Source organism: Leishmania donovani, chromosome 27 (genome assembly GCF_000227135.1).
Source record: "Leishmania donovani BPK282A1 complete genome, chromosome 27".
Classification (NCBI taxonomy): domain Eukaryota; phylum Euglenozoa; class Kinetoplastea; order Trypanosomatida; family Trypanosomatidae; genus Leishmania; species Leishmania donovani.
Genome location: NC_018254.1, coordinates 352,990 through 372,243, shown reverse-complemented (window position 1 = coordinate 372,243; position 19,254 = coordinate 352,990). Strand labels below are relative to the sequence as shown.

The following is a 19,254-nucleotide window of genomic DNA, read 5'->3' as shown; positions in this document are numbered from 1 at the left end:
GCATGGAGTACATCTTGCACTGTCTAGACACGAAGACATCGCTCACGTCAGCGACGGCTTTTCCATGCAGCAAAACGCACGTATCTCACAGATTCTCCTCCTTTATCGTGCGTTCGCCGCCAAGCATCGCAGGGTACGCGTATAAAACAAAACAAGAGAACGGGGGGGGGCATGCACGACTTGGTCACCCTGCACGGATCTCGTTGATTCATCAGCGTTGCTGCTTCGACACACCACCGCTTTCTTACTGTGTGCCAGCCAGTGGCCCTTTCAGCAAGCCTCCTTGCGCTGCTAGCGGCATGATGACGAATCTCTCTCGGTCTGGCAGCTACTTGAGGGGGGAGGGAGCATACGTGCCCGACGAGGGGTGCACGCATATTTTCATGCCCCCCCTCCTCCACCTCGCCCACCGCTGCTTCCTCTCGTGGCCATTCTGTGTTCTCTCTCGCACCACGTGAAACCAAACAAACAACAAACAGAAGGATACGCACACACACACACACACATACACACAAAAGGAAAAGAGACTGCAGCCGGAGAAGCTGACGCCGCCGCCGCCGTTTTGAATTTTCAGTTTTCTTCTTTTGGAGAGTGGTGGTAGTGGTGGTGGGGGACTCGTCTTCTGTTTTGGTTACTGCTTCCATGTCGTCTCTCATCAGGTGGGAGAGTGCATTGCCTCACTCCCGTCATCCCTTCTTTCCTTCTGTTGCCTGCTAGAGGATCATCAAAATCACTGGCGCTGCGGCCCGATGTCGCGGTCGATCACCAAGGGCCAGCAGCGCGCCACTGACGTGGTCAGTGGCCCTCGAAACGGATTGACCGGTGGTGGTGCGACCGGTAGCTCAACATCGAAGGCATCAGCCGCCTTCACCAAGGAGCAGTTCTACACAGCCGAGGAGCTGCTACCGTACATCAGCGAGGAGGAGAAGGCGATCCTAAAGCAGGAGGTACTCAATAGCATCAACACTGAGCTGCTGCTCAACACAGATCTTGAGGTGACGGTGCCGCGCTTGCTGAGGTCGTGCCAGAACGAGTCGCGTGAGCTCAGACGCGCTATGAACTCTATCGCCTCTTCTCAAATCGTGGAGGCACAGCGCGCGCTGCAGATCGTGAAGAGCAACTACGGTAAGGTCCAGGAGTTGCGAGAACTCTTTCTCAAGCAGGGTGACCTTATTCAAGGCCTTGGTGCTGACACGCTCAGCTACAAGCATTTGCGGCAGCTGCACTGCCTGCGTGACAACGTCAGCTCCGTGATCAAGTGGTCGGAGGCGCTCAAGGAAGTGCGTTACGGGAATCTGTACATGCTGGTGGAGCAGCAGTCGTTTCGATTTATGTACGATCGCCTGCGAAATTTGCAGCTGATCCGCCGCACAGTCATCACAAAGGCTGGCGCGCGCTACCGGAGCTTCCAGGCGGTGTTTGAGCCGTACTTTGAAAAGCTGGACGTCATTCTGTCCATGTTTGTGAATCAGGTGTACAAGTTCCTGCGTGAGGACGCGATGGTGATTGCGATTCAGAGGGCACTTGAGGATGGCCCGTCTGACGATGCCTCGCACTGTGGCACGGGCTTCGCTGGCGTCGGCGAGAACAAGGGCCACGAAGAAGCACCAGAGCCGTTTGAGTGCCTGCGCCAGTGCATCGCCATCTGCGGTGACGAGATTGAGAGCCCCGTCTTGAATTTCGGTAGCGACGGCGTAGAGACGGAGTCGCAGATCAACGAGGAAGCCGTCTACTCCGCCGTGGCGAAGGGCATTGAGCAACTGTGGGAGGAGCAGATCATGCAGGATGTGGTGGACTCATTTGGTCAGATATCTGTCTATCTGGAGCAGATGAAGAAGGTGGAGCCGCTGCTCGGTGCTTTCGAGCTCACGTTGTTCCCGCTCTCCACTAAGCTCCCGTTATTCAGCCTCGTCGTGAAAGCCGTTCATGCGGAGGTGATGAATGTGATGCGAAGCTACTCTGACCCGGGCGCCGAGCTCGAGGCCAACGGCCTCATCGAGGCGTCGCTTTTCATTCAGTGGTATGAGGAGATGATGGTGACAAACAGCTACGCCCAGCACGTCGACTTCTCCGCGATCGATGAACTGTCGGCGTCCTTCATGACCGCGGCGGTTGGCGGTTTGTCGGCGCACTTGACGCGGCTCTGCCGCGCGTGTGCCATAACGGTGTGCAACGATCTGAAGGGCCCCACCATCCTTTCCTCTGGCCTTCCTATCACGACCGGGCCGGTGGACGTGTTCAGCGTCTTGCAGCAGTCTCTGGCTGGGATGAACACCGCTATTGATGTGACTGTCATGCGACAAATCGGCAAGGCGTGCGCCGACGCGATCTACTCCTACCTCGACGAGTGCAAGCAGCGCAGCGACTTCGACTACTGGGAGGACGAGAACAACTCGCTCCCGAACCCGCAGCCCGCCGAGGAGTGGCAGCAGCGACGCATGCTTTTCCTGTACGCCTTTTGCAACGACTGCACTACCATCGAAAGCAATCTCGACACGATCGAGCTCAAGTTCGCGCCATGCTGGGACTACGACAGCCCCGGCGCCGGCGATGACCAGGGCGACGACACGTCTGCGGAGGCCGGCGGCGTTGGGGGCGACATATTCTCTACGCCTTTCCGAAAGCTGCAGGATGTGCTGCTGGAAGACGCGTTCTACTACCTGGATGAGATTGCTGCGCAGGTGGAGCGGATTGTGGAGGATGAGTGGGAGAAGGTATTTCGAACAGAGGAGTGGTACACCGATGCAACGAACCCGGTGCAGCTCATCGTCAACACAGAGGCGGAATACATTGAAGAAGAGTTTGCGACGATGCTGCAGGACCAGCGCTCTCGAAAGCTCACGCGGCAGATGCTTATTCGCAACATCGTAAAGTACATAAACACTCTCGTCGAGTTCCTAGCCGACGTGATTCGAAACCCAAAGAAGAACACCGTGGACAGTTGGCTCACCTTCGTGGACTGCGTGCAGCGCGATATTGACATCTCCCTTAGCATGTGGCGTGAGCATCTATCGGACCGGCAAGGCCGGCTGCTGGACCTCGCGCAGCGTGCGTTAGAGGTGCTGAAGCAGCTGCTCTCCGTAAAAAAACCGGTCGACTTTGGCTACCTCCTGCAGGACAAGCTCCTTGATGACTTTGGTGACTGCCCGACCTTTGTCATCCGCTTCTGCTTTGAGGCACGCAGTCAGGAAGTCGACCGCGAGACCCGTGAGCGGCTCATGGCCGTCTGGGCAGAGCGAACCGCCTACCAGAAGCGCGACAGCAAGGATAAACCCACCGTGGGCTGGAGTCCGCCACCGTCGTTCCTCGGCAGTGTTGACCGCTCCCTCGCGGAGCTCGAGAAGCCATCTGGTTTCTTCGGCCGCAGCATCAAAAAGAAGCGTGCCGCGGAGAGGCAGCAGAAGGTGATGGAAGAGAAAAACGCGAAGCGAGCTGCCCGCAAGGCTCGCCGGGACGCCGATGCTGCTGCGACGAAGATACTTACGCCGACGGCAAGTCCCAAAGCCAACGCCGGCGCCGTGGAGGTAGCCTCTCTGGCTGATATTTTGAAGTGAGTGAAATGCAGTCGGCGGCACAGGCAGTGGCGGCTGGAGGAGGACGGCAAGCGCATCCGCAGCGCTCCTTTAGCAGCTCGCCAACCGCGCTACTGCAGCTGACCGCTGTGCGTCGCTCCTTGTCCGCTCGTTGCATCGTCAAAGTATGGATGTTTGCATGTGTGCACATGCGCGCGCATGTTGGTGTCATGCTGTCTGCTTCCCCCGCCTCACCTCCCGCGCTCTTCTCATGTGCTTTCGTGCTGATCTTCGCTGTCCCTGGTATAGATCGTCTACCCCCTACGCTGCGGCTGCTGCGTTGCCGCTCTCTCGATGCTGTCGCCCACCGCCTCGCATTTTGTCTTGCGCCCTTTCGCCTTTGTCTCTTGCACACGCAGACGTGTGCTCCGTGTACCTGTACCGCTGAACTTGTTGGCCGCCCCAAAGCTGCTCTGGCTGCTCCCCCCCCCTTCCCACTGCCGTGGCGAGAGGTTCGCGCTGCTTCTCCCGTGCCTGGGGTTCTTGTGCAACTGCGCTGCTTGGCGTTGGTTGGGCTGCGCCTCTGTTGAGCCCTTGCCATGCACTTGCGTTTCTTTATATGTTGTTTCTCACGTCTTCGTTGTGAGCCGCTTTCGGCTACGTGAACGAACACACACACACACACACACACACGCAGAAAGACGCTGAAACGATGCACACACGCACACACTGCCAGCAGGCCACACACGAGGCCGCTGATGCCAAGATGTCGTGAAGCTACCCTTTTCACTGCTCCTTCACTGTCTAGTGGAGTGTGTGGACCGTATCACACGGACGCAGGATGGGCTAGGGAGGGGGAAGGTGCTAGCGCCCATGGGCACAGGCGGCGCACACACGCACACACACCTTGAGCGAGAAGCCAGCATGTGCTGCGTGTGTACCACCTCTGGCAATCGCAAGAGTGCACAGATGCCTTTCATGCCGGCTGTGCGGCCCTGCAGACTCGTCCGTGGGGTCAAACGCGGCTGTTGCTCTATCCGTGCGCATGTGCGTCTATTGAGACTGACGAGTGCCGTTGGGCCTTATATGTGACGCCCTCCTTGTGCGCCTTTCCTCCGTCTTTGTCCATCATCTCGCCGAGGGCGACCAGCTCTTTTCCTGCACCCTGCCCTTTCATTGTCCGTCATTCTATGCCTTTTCTTTAGTGTTTTCGCTGCTTGCCGCACACGTGGCGTGCACTGTGCACACCCTTGAATCCCTTTCCCCTTGCCCAGCGCCGCTTCGAGTCAAAGGCGTTCGCACGCCACGTAGAGGCGCCTGCACACCAGAGGCGCTCGATTATCGGTTCACTGTACGGGCTTCCACACGTAGAAGCACACGCATACGCACCCGTATCCCGACCCTCTCCAGTGATGTCATGCCTGCGGCGGTTCCAGTACGCACTCCGCCGTACCTTGTGGATGTGGCCGCGAACCTGACCGACTGTGTTTTTCGCGGGGTGGACTGGAAGGGCAACCGCCTTCACGACGACGACTTCGACTACGTTTTGGTCCGCGCGCAGGAGCGCAATGTGCAGCAGATCATAATCACCGGCACCAGCCTTGCCCAGAGCGTCAAGGCCATCGCGCTCTGTCGGCGATACTCCGATCGGCGGCTGCTGTGCACCGTTGGGGTGCACCCGGCGCACTGTGGCGAGTTTCTCCGTCCTCTGGACCGCGACGAAGTGCAACGGGTCGCCGAAAGCGCCGCGTCGGTGGTGATGCCACACCACGAGAGGCCAGCGGCCGCGATGACGGCGGAGCAGGAGGAAGCGTGGGCACAGGAGCGCTTAGATTACTTGGTGGACCTCGCGACTAGAAATCGCGACGTGGTTGTGGCGATGGGCGAGATCGGCATCGACTATGCCGAGGTCGCCTGCTGCCCGCGTGAGGTACAGGAGAAGTACTTTGCACGCCAGCTCGCTGCTTTTGCGCCGCTGCAGCTGCCCTTCCTCTTCCACTCACGCGCGTGCGGCATGAAGTTTGTGTCCCACCTGCAAGACACATGGGCGCGCATCGCCTCTGATGCAGCCGCAACTGAGGCAGTGGCTGATAATGCAGACGCCTCCGCACCGCTGCCCCATGCGCAGTTGCGCGGCGTCGTGCACAGCTTTAACGGCACACTGGAGGAGCAGGAGGCACTGCTGTCGATGGGGCTGTACTTGAGCCTGAACTGCAGCGCCTTCCGAGAGGCATCCCTGGCCGCGCAGGTAGCTCTGATTCCGCTGAGTCGGCTAATGTTCGAGACGGACGCCCCGTGGTGCGACGTGCGGTCGAAGGACTACGGCGCGCAGTTTGTGCGCACCGTCTTCAAGACGATCAAGCGCAAGAAGCCGTTTGAGATGGGCGCCTGCCTGGAGCGGCGCAACGAGCCTTGCCATCTCGTTCAGGTCATGGAGGAGTATCTCGGCTGCGCGAAGGCGTCAGCCACTTCACCGGAGGATCCGTTGTCAAGGATGGATGAGGCGACTCTGGTTGCTGCCGTGTATGAGAACTGCAAACGTCTTTTCCACCTGTGACCTCTGGGACTCCGTGATGCTCAAGATGAGGGAAGTCTTGTGTGTGTGTTTGTGCGCGTGTGTGCCACCTCTGCACACCTCTTCCTCACGTAAGCAAACGCATCGCGAGCACGTATAAGGGAAAGAGAAGACAACTCCGCCAGCTCAGTCAGCAGGAGTGGACAGCGATCAAGAGGGGGAGAGCTGAGCAACGCGCGCTCATCGTACACGGCGCGCATAACCCATTCGATGTATGCGTGAAGACTAGGGTTACTGTCTGCGGAGAGTGATGCAGGGACTCAGGCTTGTGATCGACGATCAAACAAACTGCGAAAGGAAATGAACAATGCCCAAACGTGAAGTTCACCCACAGGTGCAGATGGACGCAGAGGATGCACGGCAGACTCTTATTTCGTCACGCGCCTATGAGTGGCGAGAATGCGTTTGCGGACCGCTGCACAGCATGCATCGATAACTCGCTGACACTCTGTCTACCTACCGCCTTCTTTGCTCACTTGGGAGACGAAGAGCCACCGCCTTACTTCCAGTGTTGTACCTCCACGAAGGCTTGATCGGCCCGTGCGCGACAACAGCTTCTCTACAAGATACGGCCGGGGGGGGGGGAGGACAGGCGGCGACGACTTCCTCTTTGTTTTAGCGTCGCTTCTTTCTCGCCTTCCCACGGACAGTGCGCACGTGTTGCGTGGCACACGCCACTTCTTCCCTCCCCACACACACCTGTAGGGTCACAGGCACGCCCACGCGCTTCCTATTCTCCCAGCTTTTCTTCTGCGGAGCTCCTTACATTCGATGAAGCGTGGGCGAGAAGAGGACACGGAGGCAGAGGTAGGAGGTAGCCGCGTAGGGCCCAGTGACCCCGGCAGCGCTGCGACGAGTACAGTGCACAAACCGCGCCGGCTGGTCAAGGGTGTCGATGTCGGACTGCCGCTTCACGCGTCCGTCATTGAGGAAATCTGCGAGGTGGAAGAGACACATACGGTGCTTGTGCGCTTTCCCTGCTTTGACTTCTTCCGACACGTACGCGTGTGCGAGCGTACTCGAGACCCGCAGCCCGCCACATCCGGCGATGCTGCCAAGGCTTCGGCAAGTCTTGTAAGCGCGTTATCAGACACCACTTTCCGTAGTGGCGCGCCTCCGGCCACCTCGCCGCACGATACTGCCGACGCCGCCTTCGCCCCGGAAGCCGCGGTCTTTATATCAGGGACGCTAGAGACGGATGCGCCGCGACTCTTGCTGAACGGCGGCACCCCACATGAAATGCTTTTCGAGGGGCAGTGGACTGAGGTGGCTGGCGAAGGCGTATCCGTCACAAATCGTGCCGTTGTGCACGTCAGTGCCAAGACGGCAGGTATCACTGTGCCACCAGCAGCACCTCCTTTGAACTCCTCCCCAATTATGAGCGACGCGGCAAAGTCTCCCGAGCCGGCGCGTGCCACCGCTGAGTCGTTTCCTGCGTCTGCATCTCAGGCAACGGGGACGCCTGCGCTGCCGATCGCGAGTTTGCTGACGCATACGCTTGCCGGCGTCACCGCCGACGAGGAGCGCCGCCAGCGGGCGGAGCAGCAGAAGGGCTGGGCCTACGATCGCATCGATGTACCCTCAGCCGTCCTCGTCATGCATCGTATGCGCTAAAACGACATGCAGGCCTCGCAGAGCTGCTTTGGTACCGGTGAAGAGTGAAAGGGCAACGTGGAGATGGATGCTGATCCGTCGAGATGCCGCCCAGCTGGTCTCCGTGCCGACACAACACCGAGGCAAGCCCAGCGAAAGAAAGAAAACAAAAACAACTAGCGCCATGCCGAGAGTGTTGCAGACACTTCCGACGCTCACGGGTGCCAGGGCGACGATGCCCCTTTTTGTGCGTGTAGAAGTCTCGTTTCCGCGTGTGCCCCTTGCTCTGTCCATGCAACGCGAGCTGCACGCCACTCCACTCCCCTCCAGCCGGCCCCGTCACACCGGCCCACATGGCCTGGCGCGAGGCAGCGGTAGGCATAAGCGGTACAGCACTGCGCCAACACAGCCATCTGGGTACGGCCTCCGTCCCAAGCGCTACACAGCCGCACCCTCCTTGAGAGTGGTGCAGGCTCCCTGCACCGCTGGGCAGAGTGAGGGCCCCGGAGGGGGAGGGAGAGGGGGGAGATGTGTTCGAGCCACGCTGGCCGCTCCGGCGCCACGCCCTCCACAACCTCACCAGCGACATCAGCAGCGATACATCGCTCTGACCTCCCCTACGTCGTCGGTGCTGGGCCCCGCCACCACCCGAGGTGGCTGGGGCACTTGGCAGGGGTATAGGGGTTGGGGGGCTGGCTCGCTTCCCCACAGCCACACACACACACACACACACACACACAGAGTGGGGTGCGTGCTGGGCCCTGCGACATGACGCACTGAGGGGTTCTATCATCTCCGTCATCCGGGGGATGTGTGCGTATCCAGAAAAGAAAAAAAAGATATACCTGAGCTCTATTTCAACAGCTGATGCGCTGCGTCTTGTTGAGGTCGAAAGGAACACAGATGCTGGGGATGTCCCAAAATGGAAAGGGCTTCTTCATTGCACCCCCTCCGGTCAGCGCACCGTGTCGTGTTTGTCGCATGTGTCTGCCCTCTTTTTGTTGCCACTACTCGTGCTGCTTCTCTCTCCTGCACTCGTTCTAACTTGTTGAACACTGTGCACGCCCTCACCTGCACACAACATGCGCTAAACGCACTGCGGTTCTCCACGTTACATACAAAGAAAAAAGGCAGGCGTGTAGCGGATCACGAATCACACAAGTTATCCTTGGCGCACCTCTCCTCACAACAAAATTGTCGCTTCACTGACGTGTCCGTTTGTATGTCTTTTCCGTGCGTCCATCACCCCTACAGACTCCGCTGCCGCAACGAATTCGACGAACTTCCTTGCCTAACCGAAACAGCCCCCCCCCCTCCCCACCCAAACACACACGTTGTCAACGAGAGGTGCATACAATTGGCCGCGCACCACTAGTCTCGCACACGGTAACATCGACTCCGACTTCCTCACCGCCGGCACGTTATAGGACGCAAAGGTACCCCGCCCCCTCCACCCGTCTTTCACCAAACACGCAAGCGCGGACAGACAGCGAGGACAGTGACGGGGCACGTAACGTTGCACGCGTGAAGATCCTTTTGTGCTTCCGCGGCCCTGAAAGTAAGGAAAAAAGAAGCAGCGAAGAAGACGAACAAATCGGCGCTGCTCATCCGTGACAACACCCTCCACTGCCCATCTCTCTGCCTCGAGCGTCTCCACGTCTCTTCCGTTCTATATATATATATATAATTTTTTTTGTGCTCGTCTTCCTCCAAGTGGGGTGGAGCTCGCGTGGTTCTTGCTCTCTCCGACGTTTCGTTTCTGTCTGCGTCTGTGCGTGTGTGTATTCTCATTATCCGCCCACGCTCCTCATCCTGCAACGGTGCTCGTTCTCCTCCTTCCCCACCTCCTCTCCCACATTGAAGCGTCTCAGTGTGTGCATGTGTTATCTGCATTTATGTATTCAACGTAAGTCTCTATGTGTACAGCGCTCTGCTCTGCGCCCTCTTTGCCCCCGCCTCTCTCCCCTCATCTCCGCGATCTCGCCTACGACTGTGTGCGCGTGTGCGTGTGCGTGTGCGTGTGCGTGTGCGTGTGCGTGTGGTGGGGTGGTGCCATCCTCTTTGACTTTTCGCCATAGTCGTTGTTGTTGTTGTTGGTCGTGGTTTGCTCGTTGTCTCTCCTGAGCGCCATATTTTTAACCGGTTATCACCGCCCCCCCTCTCTCTCTCTCTATATATATTTATATACGTTATCTTGCTTCCCCTTGTAGCTCACTTGATTTCTGTATTGCCTCACAGCGTGCGCGCGCGTCAAACCCGCCACCGCTTCTTATGCCTTCGCGCTTCCCTTTCCTTGTTTGTGATTGTTGACGCTTCTTCTACGTTTCTTGGTTTTGTTGCCACCACCCCACTCACCACATTCTCCTCCTCTTTTTTCTGCAATATTTCTTCAGTCGGTGATTCGCTTGTGGGCGTAGGTGCGTGTGCCCTCTCTCACTCTTTGTTTTCTCCTGTGTGCTCTTGTGTTCGCTGGCCTTGCTCCGGGCGGCGACTCTTTGCTTGCGTGTGTGCAGTCGACGACGTGACAATACGTGGAGGGCAGCGTGTCAAGCCGATTCGCTTCCTCGTGCACGTGGTTTGGGGTAAGGGATAGCAACGTCACTGCTGCTACAAAACACGCTAGCACTGTGGAACATTTTTTTTTCGGACTTGTGTCGCGCTCTTTTTCTTTTGCCCACTCACACGCGCCGCTTTCCGCCTTTGCAGCTGCGCTTTACGTGTGCGTGCGTTCAGGCGCAGGCCCACAAGTCTCGGCACTCGCCCTCTTCTCTTTCACCCGCTCCTGCTTGCTTTACTTGTGCGGACTTGGACGACGGTGCTACCCTTTTTTCTTTTCTTTTTTTTTTTGCTTTGCCTGTCACCGTTGCGCGGCGAGCGTTGCGTCGACGTCGCGCCCTTACACTTACCCGGAGCTACTTCCCCCTCTTCGCTCTTTGCACCCTCCCCTCTCCGACTGCAGAAGTTTGTGTGCTACATTTCCCTAGCTTCCCTATCGACTGAGCTGGGCGTTTCCTGTTCTTTCGCCTCGACTCTCCGCCGTCCATAGAGAGCACGATGCGTGCACCTACAAACCCACTGGCTCCATCGTCGCACGCCAATGCGTACAACGCGTACTTGCCTGCCTTTCTGCCATCGCCGGTGCAACGGCCGGCATCGCCGCTGGTCGATTTGGATGACATGTTTCACGATGTCTCAACTTTTGTCTTGCACGACGAAGACCTGTCCACAGCGCCTGCACCTGCATATGCAGTGCCGGCGTACCTCGCAGCAGCTCAGTGCCCTCACATCCAACCACAACGCACGTTAACTGCAGGGGCTCCCAGTGAAGCAAAAGATGATGCTGACAGCAATGATATGGAGCTCATAATGCTTGACACAGAGAGCCGCAGTTCTCGCATCTCGCTCAAGCAGCGGCAGCAGCCACGCAGAAACCGCAGGTCGTCCACTGAGTCTACGAGAGAGGAGAGATCCCAAGTCTCGTATGCGAGAGCCTCCACAGGCACACACAGCCACGGCGCCAGCGATTACGGCTCGTATGACTACAGCTTATACCCTCGCCGACAGTCTTCTATCTACAACGTGTATTCTGATGAGAGCTTGTCCGCCTACAGCCGCCGTAGTGGATCCTGCCAGCAACTCGGGCACACCATCCTGCGCGTGTTGATCCTGATGAAGCGAGATTGGTGCTCGACGCTGTGCGAGTTCTTGATTCCCATTTTCTTCCTCGGTGGCTCCATCTTGCTATGGGCTCTCTACGGCAAAACGTCTGCCGACGATTTCGACTATTACAACAGTCTGGGGCCTTTGGCAGTGCTTCAAGTGGCCGCCAACATCAGCAGCTCCCTGTGCTACAACGCGTCCTTGGCGAGCGGCATCGCCGGCTTAACGCCGTGTCTGGAGGGACAAAAGTATTATTGTCCCCACGGCCGCGGCATCCCGACTGGCTTCTGCTACGACCCGCCTCTCAAAAACGTGGTAGCACAGCTCCTCGGCGCTCTGCCACTCACGACATCGCCAATGCTGCCCCTGGACACACTCATCGCGTGCCAGTGGGTGGCGATGGATCAGTCGATTCGAGCATCAACGCCGTTCTCCTACGGCGGCCTGCTGTACTTTGCGCCGCGAACGCCGGAGGTGGAGTCGCTGGTGTCGTACATGCGGACCCAGTCCAAGCTGTTCGACAACGCGTACGGCGGCACATTTGCGACGGCAGCGGACGCTACGTCACACATACTGTCGTTGACGCACGACGACCCGCCGACGTGGGGCGTTGTGGAGCTGGACAGCTACACGGCCGACACGTTCAACGTGAAGATCATGGTCAACTCATCGGCCTTGCCAGCGACGTCGGACAGCATTCTCAGCGGGTACCTTGGCGGGCTGGACATGTCGACCAACTCGCCGTACATCTTCTCGGGCTACACAACGCTGCAGACGCTCGTGTACAATCACTACACCACGAGTGTGCTCGGCAAGCCGGCGACGAAGCCGCTGACCTACACCGCCATGCCCACGAAGGCATACAATACCAGCTCCTTTTTGTTGACTGGTGCCTCCCTGGCGCCGCTGATTTTGGTGCTTGGGTTCCTGTATCCTGTTTCGCAGCTGACGAAGCGGATTGTGGTGGAGAAGGAGCTGCGCATTCGGGAGGCCATGCTCATCATGGGTCTCTCTGAGTGGACCATGTACCTTGCGTGGCTCGTGGTGTACGGCGTGTGGTACACTGTGGTGTCCATTATCATCACGGTCCTCCTGCGCTTGACATACTTGCCCGAAAGCAGCCCCGGGTACGTCTTCTTCATGTTCTTGCTCTTCTCTTGGTCCACCATCGCACTGTCCGGCGCGATTGCGGCTGTGTTCAGCAAGGCCCGGCTGGCGGCCATCATCGCGCCTCTCATCTACTTCGCGATGGCGATACCGCTCTTTGCGATGGAAAGAGCCAGCGGGGGCGCCAAGATGGGCATCATGATCCTGGGCCCGAGCGCTTTTGCTGTCGGCTTCGCTCTGCTCTTTGAGCACGAGGTGAATGGCGGCGCCGGAGTCGGTGCGCTGGCATACTTCCGCGACGAGCCGAAACTGATCGTTGTGTTTGTGCTCCTCTTTGTGGACATCTTTGTGTACCTGCTGCTGATGATGTACTTCGACCGCGTGGTCCCGAAGGAGTGGGGGACGACGAAGAACCCGCTGTTCTTCGTCATCGACCCCGTGCGGTGGTGCTTCTGCCGACGCCGCGCGGGCGACGCCGACAACGACGGCGACGTCCCGGGGGACGGGCGCGCGGAAGACGGCGTGTTCGAGGCGGTGGACCCTGCGGTGGAGGAGGCTGCGGCGGTGCGGATCCGCGGGCTGCGCAAGACGTTCAGGCGCGGCGGCAAGGCGTTTGCTGCGGTGGACGACCTGTGCTGGTCGCTGAACGAGGGCGAGATCTCTGTGCTGCTGGGCCACAACGGCGCGGGCAAGTCGACGACGATGAACCTGATGACCGGGATGCTGGAAGCTGACGGCGGCGACTGCTACGTGTACGGGCACTCCGTGCGGCACGAGCTGAGCGCTGTGCGGCAGGAGATCGGGCTGTGTCCGCAGCACAACATCCTGTGGCCACAGCTGACGGTGCGGGAGCACCTGGACTACTACGCTGCCATCAAGGGGCTGAGGGGGTCTGAGAAGGAGGATGCGATCCGGCGGCTGCTTGCCGCGGTGGACCTGGAGGACAAGGAGCACTACATGTCGAAGGCGCTGTCTGGCGGGCAGAAGCGGAAGCTGTCGGTTGCCGTTGCGTTTGTTGGCGGCAGCCGGCTCGTGATCCTGGACGAGCCGACGGCCGGGATGGACGTTGGCGCGCGGCGGCACACGTGGTCGCTGCTGAAGGAGATGGCGAAGTGGCACACGATTCTGCTGACGACGCACTTCATGGACGAGGCGGACCTGCTCGGCGACACGGTTGCGATCATGAGCAAGGGGCGACTGCAGTGCGCGGGGTCGAACATGTTCCTGAAGTCGAAGCTTGGCGTTGGGTTCGTGCTGACGATGTCTGTCGTGTCGCACGCGCGGCGCGGACCGATCGAGCAGATGGTGCAGGCGCTCGTGCCTGCGGCGGAGGCTATTGGCAGCGGCGCGGGCGAAGTCGCGTACCGGCTGCCGATGGCGTCGAAGCCTATGTTCCCCGACCTGCTTTGCGCTGTGGAGGAGGGCATCCCCGGCCTTGGGATCAACGCGTACTCGCTGTCGGCGACGACGCTGGAGGAGGTATTCATCAAGATCGCGGAGGGCCCGGACGCGGAGCGCGACGCGGATGCGCTTGCGGCGAAGGAGAAGGCGGAGGCGACGGATGCTGTGTGGAACGTGGAGATGGAGAAGGGGCGGTGGGCGCGGCGGCGGCTGCAGTTCCGCGCGATGATGGTGAAGCGGCTGTGGAACGCGCTGCGCGACCGGCGCACGCAGTTCTTCCAGATCGTATGCCCCGTCGCGTGCGTGCTGCTTGCGATGCTGCTGACGCTGGTGAGGCTGTTCAGCACGCCGACGATCGTGCTGAGCAGCGACGTGTACGGGACGGCGGTGGACATCCCGCTTGCAAACTGCGAGGGCGTGCTGGACGTGACGACGCCGTTCTCGACGAAGGCGCACATGGATATCTGGACGGACGTGCCGGACGCCTCTGCGTTCTCGACGAAGCTGAACAGGACGTACCAGACGCACGCGAAGGAGCGCTACGGCGGCGTCTCGTGCGCGGCTGCGGGCAGCGGGGAGCTGTACCACAGCGTCTTCTACAACACGTCGGCTTTGCATGAGGTCGCCATCGAGACAGCGAATGTCTTCGCTGCCCATCTTCGTGTGGCAACTGGCCGAGATAACGTGAGTGTTACCACCGCTGTGGCATCACTCCCCAAAACATCGCAGCAGCGGGCGGTGGAGTCATCTCTGTACGCGATGATGATTGCCGTGATCATCATGATCCCGTTCACCTTCATTCCTTCGACCTTTGTGGGCTGGATTGTGAGGGAGCGCGAGTGCAAGGCGCGGCACCTGCAGAACATTTCTGGCCTGAGCTTCTACATCTACTGGCTATCCAACTTCTTGTTTGACCTGTGCTCGTACATCGTCACGATGTGCCTCGTCATCGTTGTCTTCCTCGCTTTCGGCCGTGACGAGTACGTAGCCGTGAACAACATCGGCGCGACGTTTGTGGTGTTTCTGCTTTACGGCGTGTCGGGCATTCTCATGGCATACGCGCTCAGCTTCGCCTTCGACAATCATTCCACCGCGCAGAATGTTGTCATGCTTGTCAACTTCATTGTGGGCTTCCTGCTGGTACTGGCGGTGTCGGCACTGTCGTTGAAAGAGTCGACGAGGAATTTGGCCGAAGTGCTCCGCTGGATCTTCCGCATTGTGCCGAGCTACTGCGTGGGCGAGGCAATCAATAACCTCGCGTCGCTCAAGGTGACCCGCGCGTTCGGCATCGACACCAGCACATGGGACATGGACGTTGTGGGGTGGGTGTGCGTGTATATGGCGATCGAGATCCCGGTGTTCCTGTTCATCACGCTGTTCATCGACCACCCCGGGCGGCGGCAGCGCAGCCAGCGACTGTTCCACAACCCGGACGGTGCTGCGGAGGTGATCGAGGACGAGGACGAGGACGTCGCGGCGGAGCGGCGCGCTGTGCTGGAGGGCGGCGAGCGCGAGGGCGACCTTGTGCGCGTGCTGAACCTTCGGAAGGAGTACCCGAACGGGAAGGTTGCTGTGCGGAACATCGCGCTGGGTGTGAGGCCCGGGGAGGTGTTTGGGTTCCTGGGGACGAACGGCGCGGGCAAGACGACGACGATCTCGATCCTATGCCAGGAGTTCTACCCGACGAGCGGGCGAGCCTACGTGTGCGGGAACGACATTGTAACGGAGAGCAGCGAGGCGCTGCGGTGCATCGGGTACTGCCCGCAGTTCGACGCGTGCCTGGACCTGCTGACGGTGGAGGAGCACCTGTACCTGTACGCCGGCGTGCGCGGGATCTCGTCGCGCGCGTGCGACCGCGTTGTACGTGGGCTGATGAAGCTGTGCGGGCTGACGGAGTACCGGCGCACGAAGTCGCACGAGCTGAGCGGCGGCAACCGGCGCAAGCTGTCTGTTGCTGTGTCGCTGATTGGCGGGCCACGCGTTGTGTTCTTCGACGAGCCGTCGGCCGGCATGGACCCCGTTGCGCGGCGCGGGCTGTGGAACGCGATCGAGACGGTGGCGGACAACTGCTCCGTTGTGCTGACGACGCACCACCTGGAGGAGGTGGAGGCACTTGCGCACCGCGTTGCGATCATGGTGGACGGGACGCTGCGGTGCATTGGCGACAAGACGCACCTGAAGCAGAAGTACGGGACGGGGTTCGAGGTGGCGGTGCGCGTGGCGGACGAGTCACCGGAGGTGATGGCTGGCGTGGAGCTGTTCTTCGAGGAGGAGTTCCCGTCGAGCAAGCTGACGGAGGTGCGCGCGGGGCGCTTCACGTACCAGCTGCCGAACACTGTACGCCTGTCGAGCGTGTTCACTGCGCTGGAGCAGCAGAAGGAGAAGCTGCAGATCCGCGACTACAGCGTGTCGCAGACGTCGATTGAGCAGGTGTTCATGCGCATCAGCGAGAAGGCGGAGCTTGAGCACGAGGAGGAGCACCGGCAGCGCATGGAGAGCAAGAAGTCGTGCTGCCGGTGCTGCTAGCATGTGTAGGGTGAGTGATGTAGATGGGGGAGCGCTGCGTATGAAGCGGAACTACGCGTCCTGGGTCTTTACGAGGATGTTGTCGGCTAGTGTTTTTTCTATCTGCTTTGGGTGCTGCCGCAAGCGTCCGACCTACTTGACAGTGGGTTGCACGAGCGCAACAGGGGCCGTGGGGCTCTTCCTAAAAAAAAAATCATTCATGACGTATAACCCTGACGCCAGCGCAGGCAGAGAGGTAGGCAGACACGCACGCACACACAGAAAGCATGGCTACATGCAGATTCACTGGCATGGGGCCGACACGAGATCGCGGCCTCGTTCGGGTTATTGATGCTTTTTTAATTTTGAGAGCTCCGTTTGTTTTCTGGCTCTCTTCCGATTTGCCGTGTTCACTATGCCGATCATGAGTTGCGCTGTGCTGCAGCGGTTCCTTCGTTTGGCTGTCCGCATTATGAGTCATCTGTGTTGTCTTATAGTGTCGTTCTCTCGCTCACCGCTGCGCTCTTCTCTGCCCCTCTCCTCGGGCTGCACTCCTCTATCGTTTTGGTTTGTATGTTGTCTCCTCACTTTTCCAGCCCCTCATCCGTCTAGCGCCAGACGATGGTACCACCGGTGTTTTCCTATTATCTGCTCCTTTTTGCCTTGTTGCTATGCTTCTTACCTCTTTTCTGCGATGGCCGTCCTCGCGGCCGTTGTGTTTGTGCCTGCGCCCCTTTCCCCCTCTCTTTTTCTTGATTCGCGTCTTCAGGTCCGCCTTCTGCGACTCGCCTACGGCTTTTTTTTTGCTGCTCAGCTCTCCACCGCTGCCGCCCGTCGCCTCTCACGCTGCGCTCCATGTGTCGCTTCTTGGTTCTCTCGTTCGCCGAGCTGCGATGACCTCCTCGATCTGCACATCCACAAAAACCCTCGCAGGCATGCAAAGCCTTTCCTCCTATCTTTCCTCTCTCTTGGCTTGGTATGATGTTGGCTTTGTGGGAAGGCTCAGCCGGCACGAGTGATTTTGTGCTTTCTCTGCCTTCTAATGCAGGCGGCACACGTATCGGCACAGGTGATGCACCGCATTAGCTTGCTTTCTTCAGTGGCCACCTCTGTATCCACGAAATGGTGGAGCCGTGGCGGTGTGAGGATGGCGCTGCCTCTGCGTGTGCGTGTGTGTGTGTGCTCCATATCACGATGTGGCTCTTGTCTCTGCCCGCACCCCATTTGAAAAGGTGAGCGTTTGCCGCTTTGGCTGCAGGCGCCATGTCTTCTTCGCACCGACTTCACAACGCTCTTCACCGTGCACTGTAGAAGAGGCAGAAGGGAAAGAGGAAGTGTGGAGCACCAACCGCCACGGCGTCCCTCTCCCCTTCCCGCCGCTCTACACAGGGCTCACACTTGATGCCACTCGAACCAGGGCAGGTGTATTGTTTTTGTCTTGTTTTTTTTTTTTGTGTTCGTGTTTGGCGCCTCTTTTACGTCAACCCCCCCCCCCCCCCCACCACCACCTGTGCCCTCCGTCTCTGCCATCTCCCTCCTCTTCACCCACACGTCCTCCTCGTTTTGTGTTTTTGCTCGCTTGCTTCTACTGAACATATCTTTATGCCCCCTTTTTCGTGGTTCTCCGAACATATATACTTGCTCGGAAGTGCGTGCGACATATCCGCTGGCAGTGCTGTGGATGCCTCTGCGCGTCCATGTGCAAAGGCGTCTCTTTGTGTGTTGCCTCTCCACCTTCTTTTTCCTTTGGGTTTCTTGTCTTCCACGCGAAATGATGGGTCCCTCCCCTCCCTCCTCCCCTCACCTCTTTGTTTCTTGTCCCACTCAAACACACTCCTTTTATGTATTTCCTTTCCTCTCTAATGCACCGCTTCCTTGTAGTGTCCACCTTCCTTTGCTATCTTGCAAGCATGTCTGCCGTGTTGGTTCTTGCCTTCTAGCTTCCTCCCATTACCGCGCTCGCTTTCTTCCTTCTCCCACCCCCCTCTCTCTCTCTCTTTGTGTGGTGGTGGCTCCCCCCTTCTCCTCCTCCTTTATGTGTGTATGCGTTTTTTTTTTTTAGCATGGTGAAATCTTTTTGTTTGTTGTACGCCTTCGCAGGGGTGCACACACACACACACATACATCCGACCTTTTTGCTTTTCTTTCTGTATCCGTCTCTTGACATGGCACCTGATATCTCACAGCGTAGTGGAAGATACAGGAAAACGCACAAGCAACAGCGAGAACACATGCGGGCCGTAAAAGGGAAGCCACATGGCAATCATCGCCCCTCCCATCCCCATTCACAGGTGCCCCAGGACGGCTCATGATGCACACGTGCTTTTTGCTGTCGCCTCCATTGGCGGCTGTGCGTGTGTATCTTTTCGAAAGCGGGCACTGGCGTGAGAAGGGCTGTGCTCAGTATCCTCCCTCCATCGGTCCCGTAACTCCAGGTCGATAGGGCAGAGGGGGGGGGGTTACGCGCGTGTAACGCTTTGCGTAGGCGCGCGCATGCCCATGTGCGTTTCAGCATTTGCTAACGTCTAGGGTTGGGGGGGGGGCGGGGGCTGCGAAGGATGCGCCAACCTTTTCGAGCGATTCCTGAAAACCTGAAACTGCACGCGGGCTCCAGCCGCCGATGTGTCTCCTCTCCATCGCTCTCATGTTGCCTTGCTTTCCATCTCTTCCGATCTGAGACCCGACGTCATCGCTCTCCTTTCTCGCCACGCCACAATCACCCACACTGGCCAGTCTACCATCTCCAATCCCAAAAGACACGTTTCCCGCCGCAATTCCCTCTTTGGTATATACTTTTCCCTCGACATGTCCATTCCACTTCCACGGACAAGTCAGCAAGCCTACACGCACACAGCCACAGCTCGCCTGCGACTGTTGCGCCACGGCTAAGGCCTGGTCGTC

General features: G+C 58.8%; 4 protein-coding genes across 4 annotated transcripts; all 4 read left to right on the top strand.

Moving 5' to 3' along the window:
* Window positions 1–749: 749 nt before the first annotated feature.
* Window positions 750–3,554, top strand: LDBPK_270870 (hypothetical protein, conserved; the record flags this gene model as incomplete). The annotated part of the gene is made up of 1 exon (XM_003861895.1): window positions 750–3,554. The coding sequence occupies one exon, from the start codon at window positions 750–752 to the stop codon at window positions 3,552–3,554; it is 2,805 nt and encodes a 934-aa protein (XP_003861943.1).
* A 1,375-nt stretch (window positions 3,555–4,929) lies between these two features.
* Window positions 4,930–6,069, top strand: LDBPK_270860 (hypothetical protein, conserved; the record flags this gene model as incomplete). Its single annotated transcript, XM_003861894.1, has 1 exon — window positions 4,930–6,069. One exon carries the CDS (start codon window positions 4,930–4,932, stop codon window positions 6,067–6,069), a length of 1,140 nt encoding a protein of 379 aa, XP_003861942.1.
* Window positions 6,070–6,858: 789 nt separating this feature from the next.
* LDBPK_270850 (hypothetical protein, conserved) lies at window positions 6,859–7,701 on the top strand (the record flags this gene model as incomplete). Its single annotated transcript, XM_003861893.1, has 1 exon — window positions 6,859–7,701. The coding sequence occupies one exon, from the start codon at window positions 6,859–6,861 to the stop codon at window positions 7,699–7,701; it is 843 nt and encodes a 280-aa protein (XP_003861941.1).
* A 3,033-nt stretch (window positions 7,702–10,734) lies between these two features.
* Window positions 10,735–16,374, top strand: LDBPK_270840 (ATP-binding cassette protein subfamily A, member 9, putative; the record flags this gene model as incomplete). The annotated part of the gene is made up of 1 exon (XM_003861892.1): window positions 10,735–16,374. The coding sequence occupies one exon, from the start codon at window positions 10,735–10,737 to the stop codon at window positions 16,372–16,374; it is 5,640 nt and encodes a 1,879-aa protein (XP_003861940.1).
* Window positions 16,375–19,254: the final 2,880 nt, after the last annotated feature.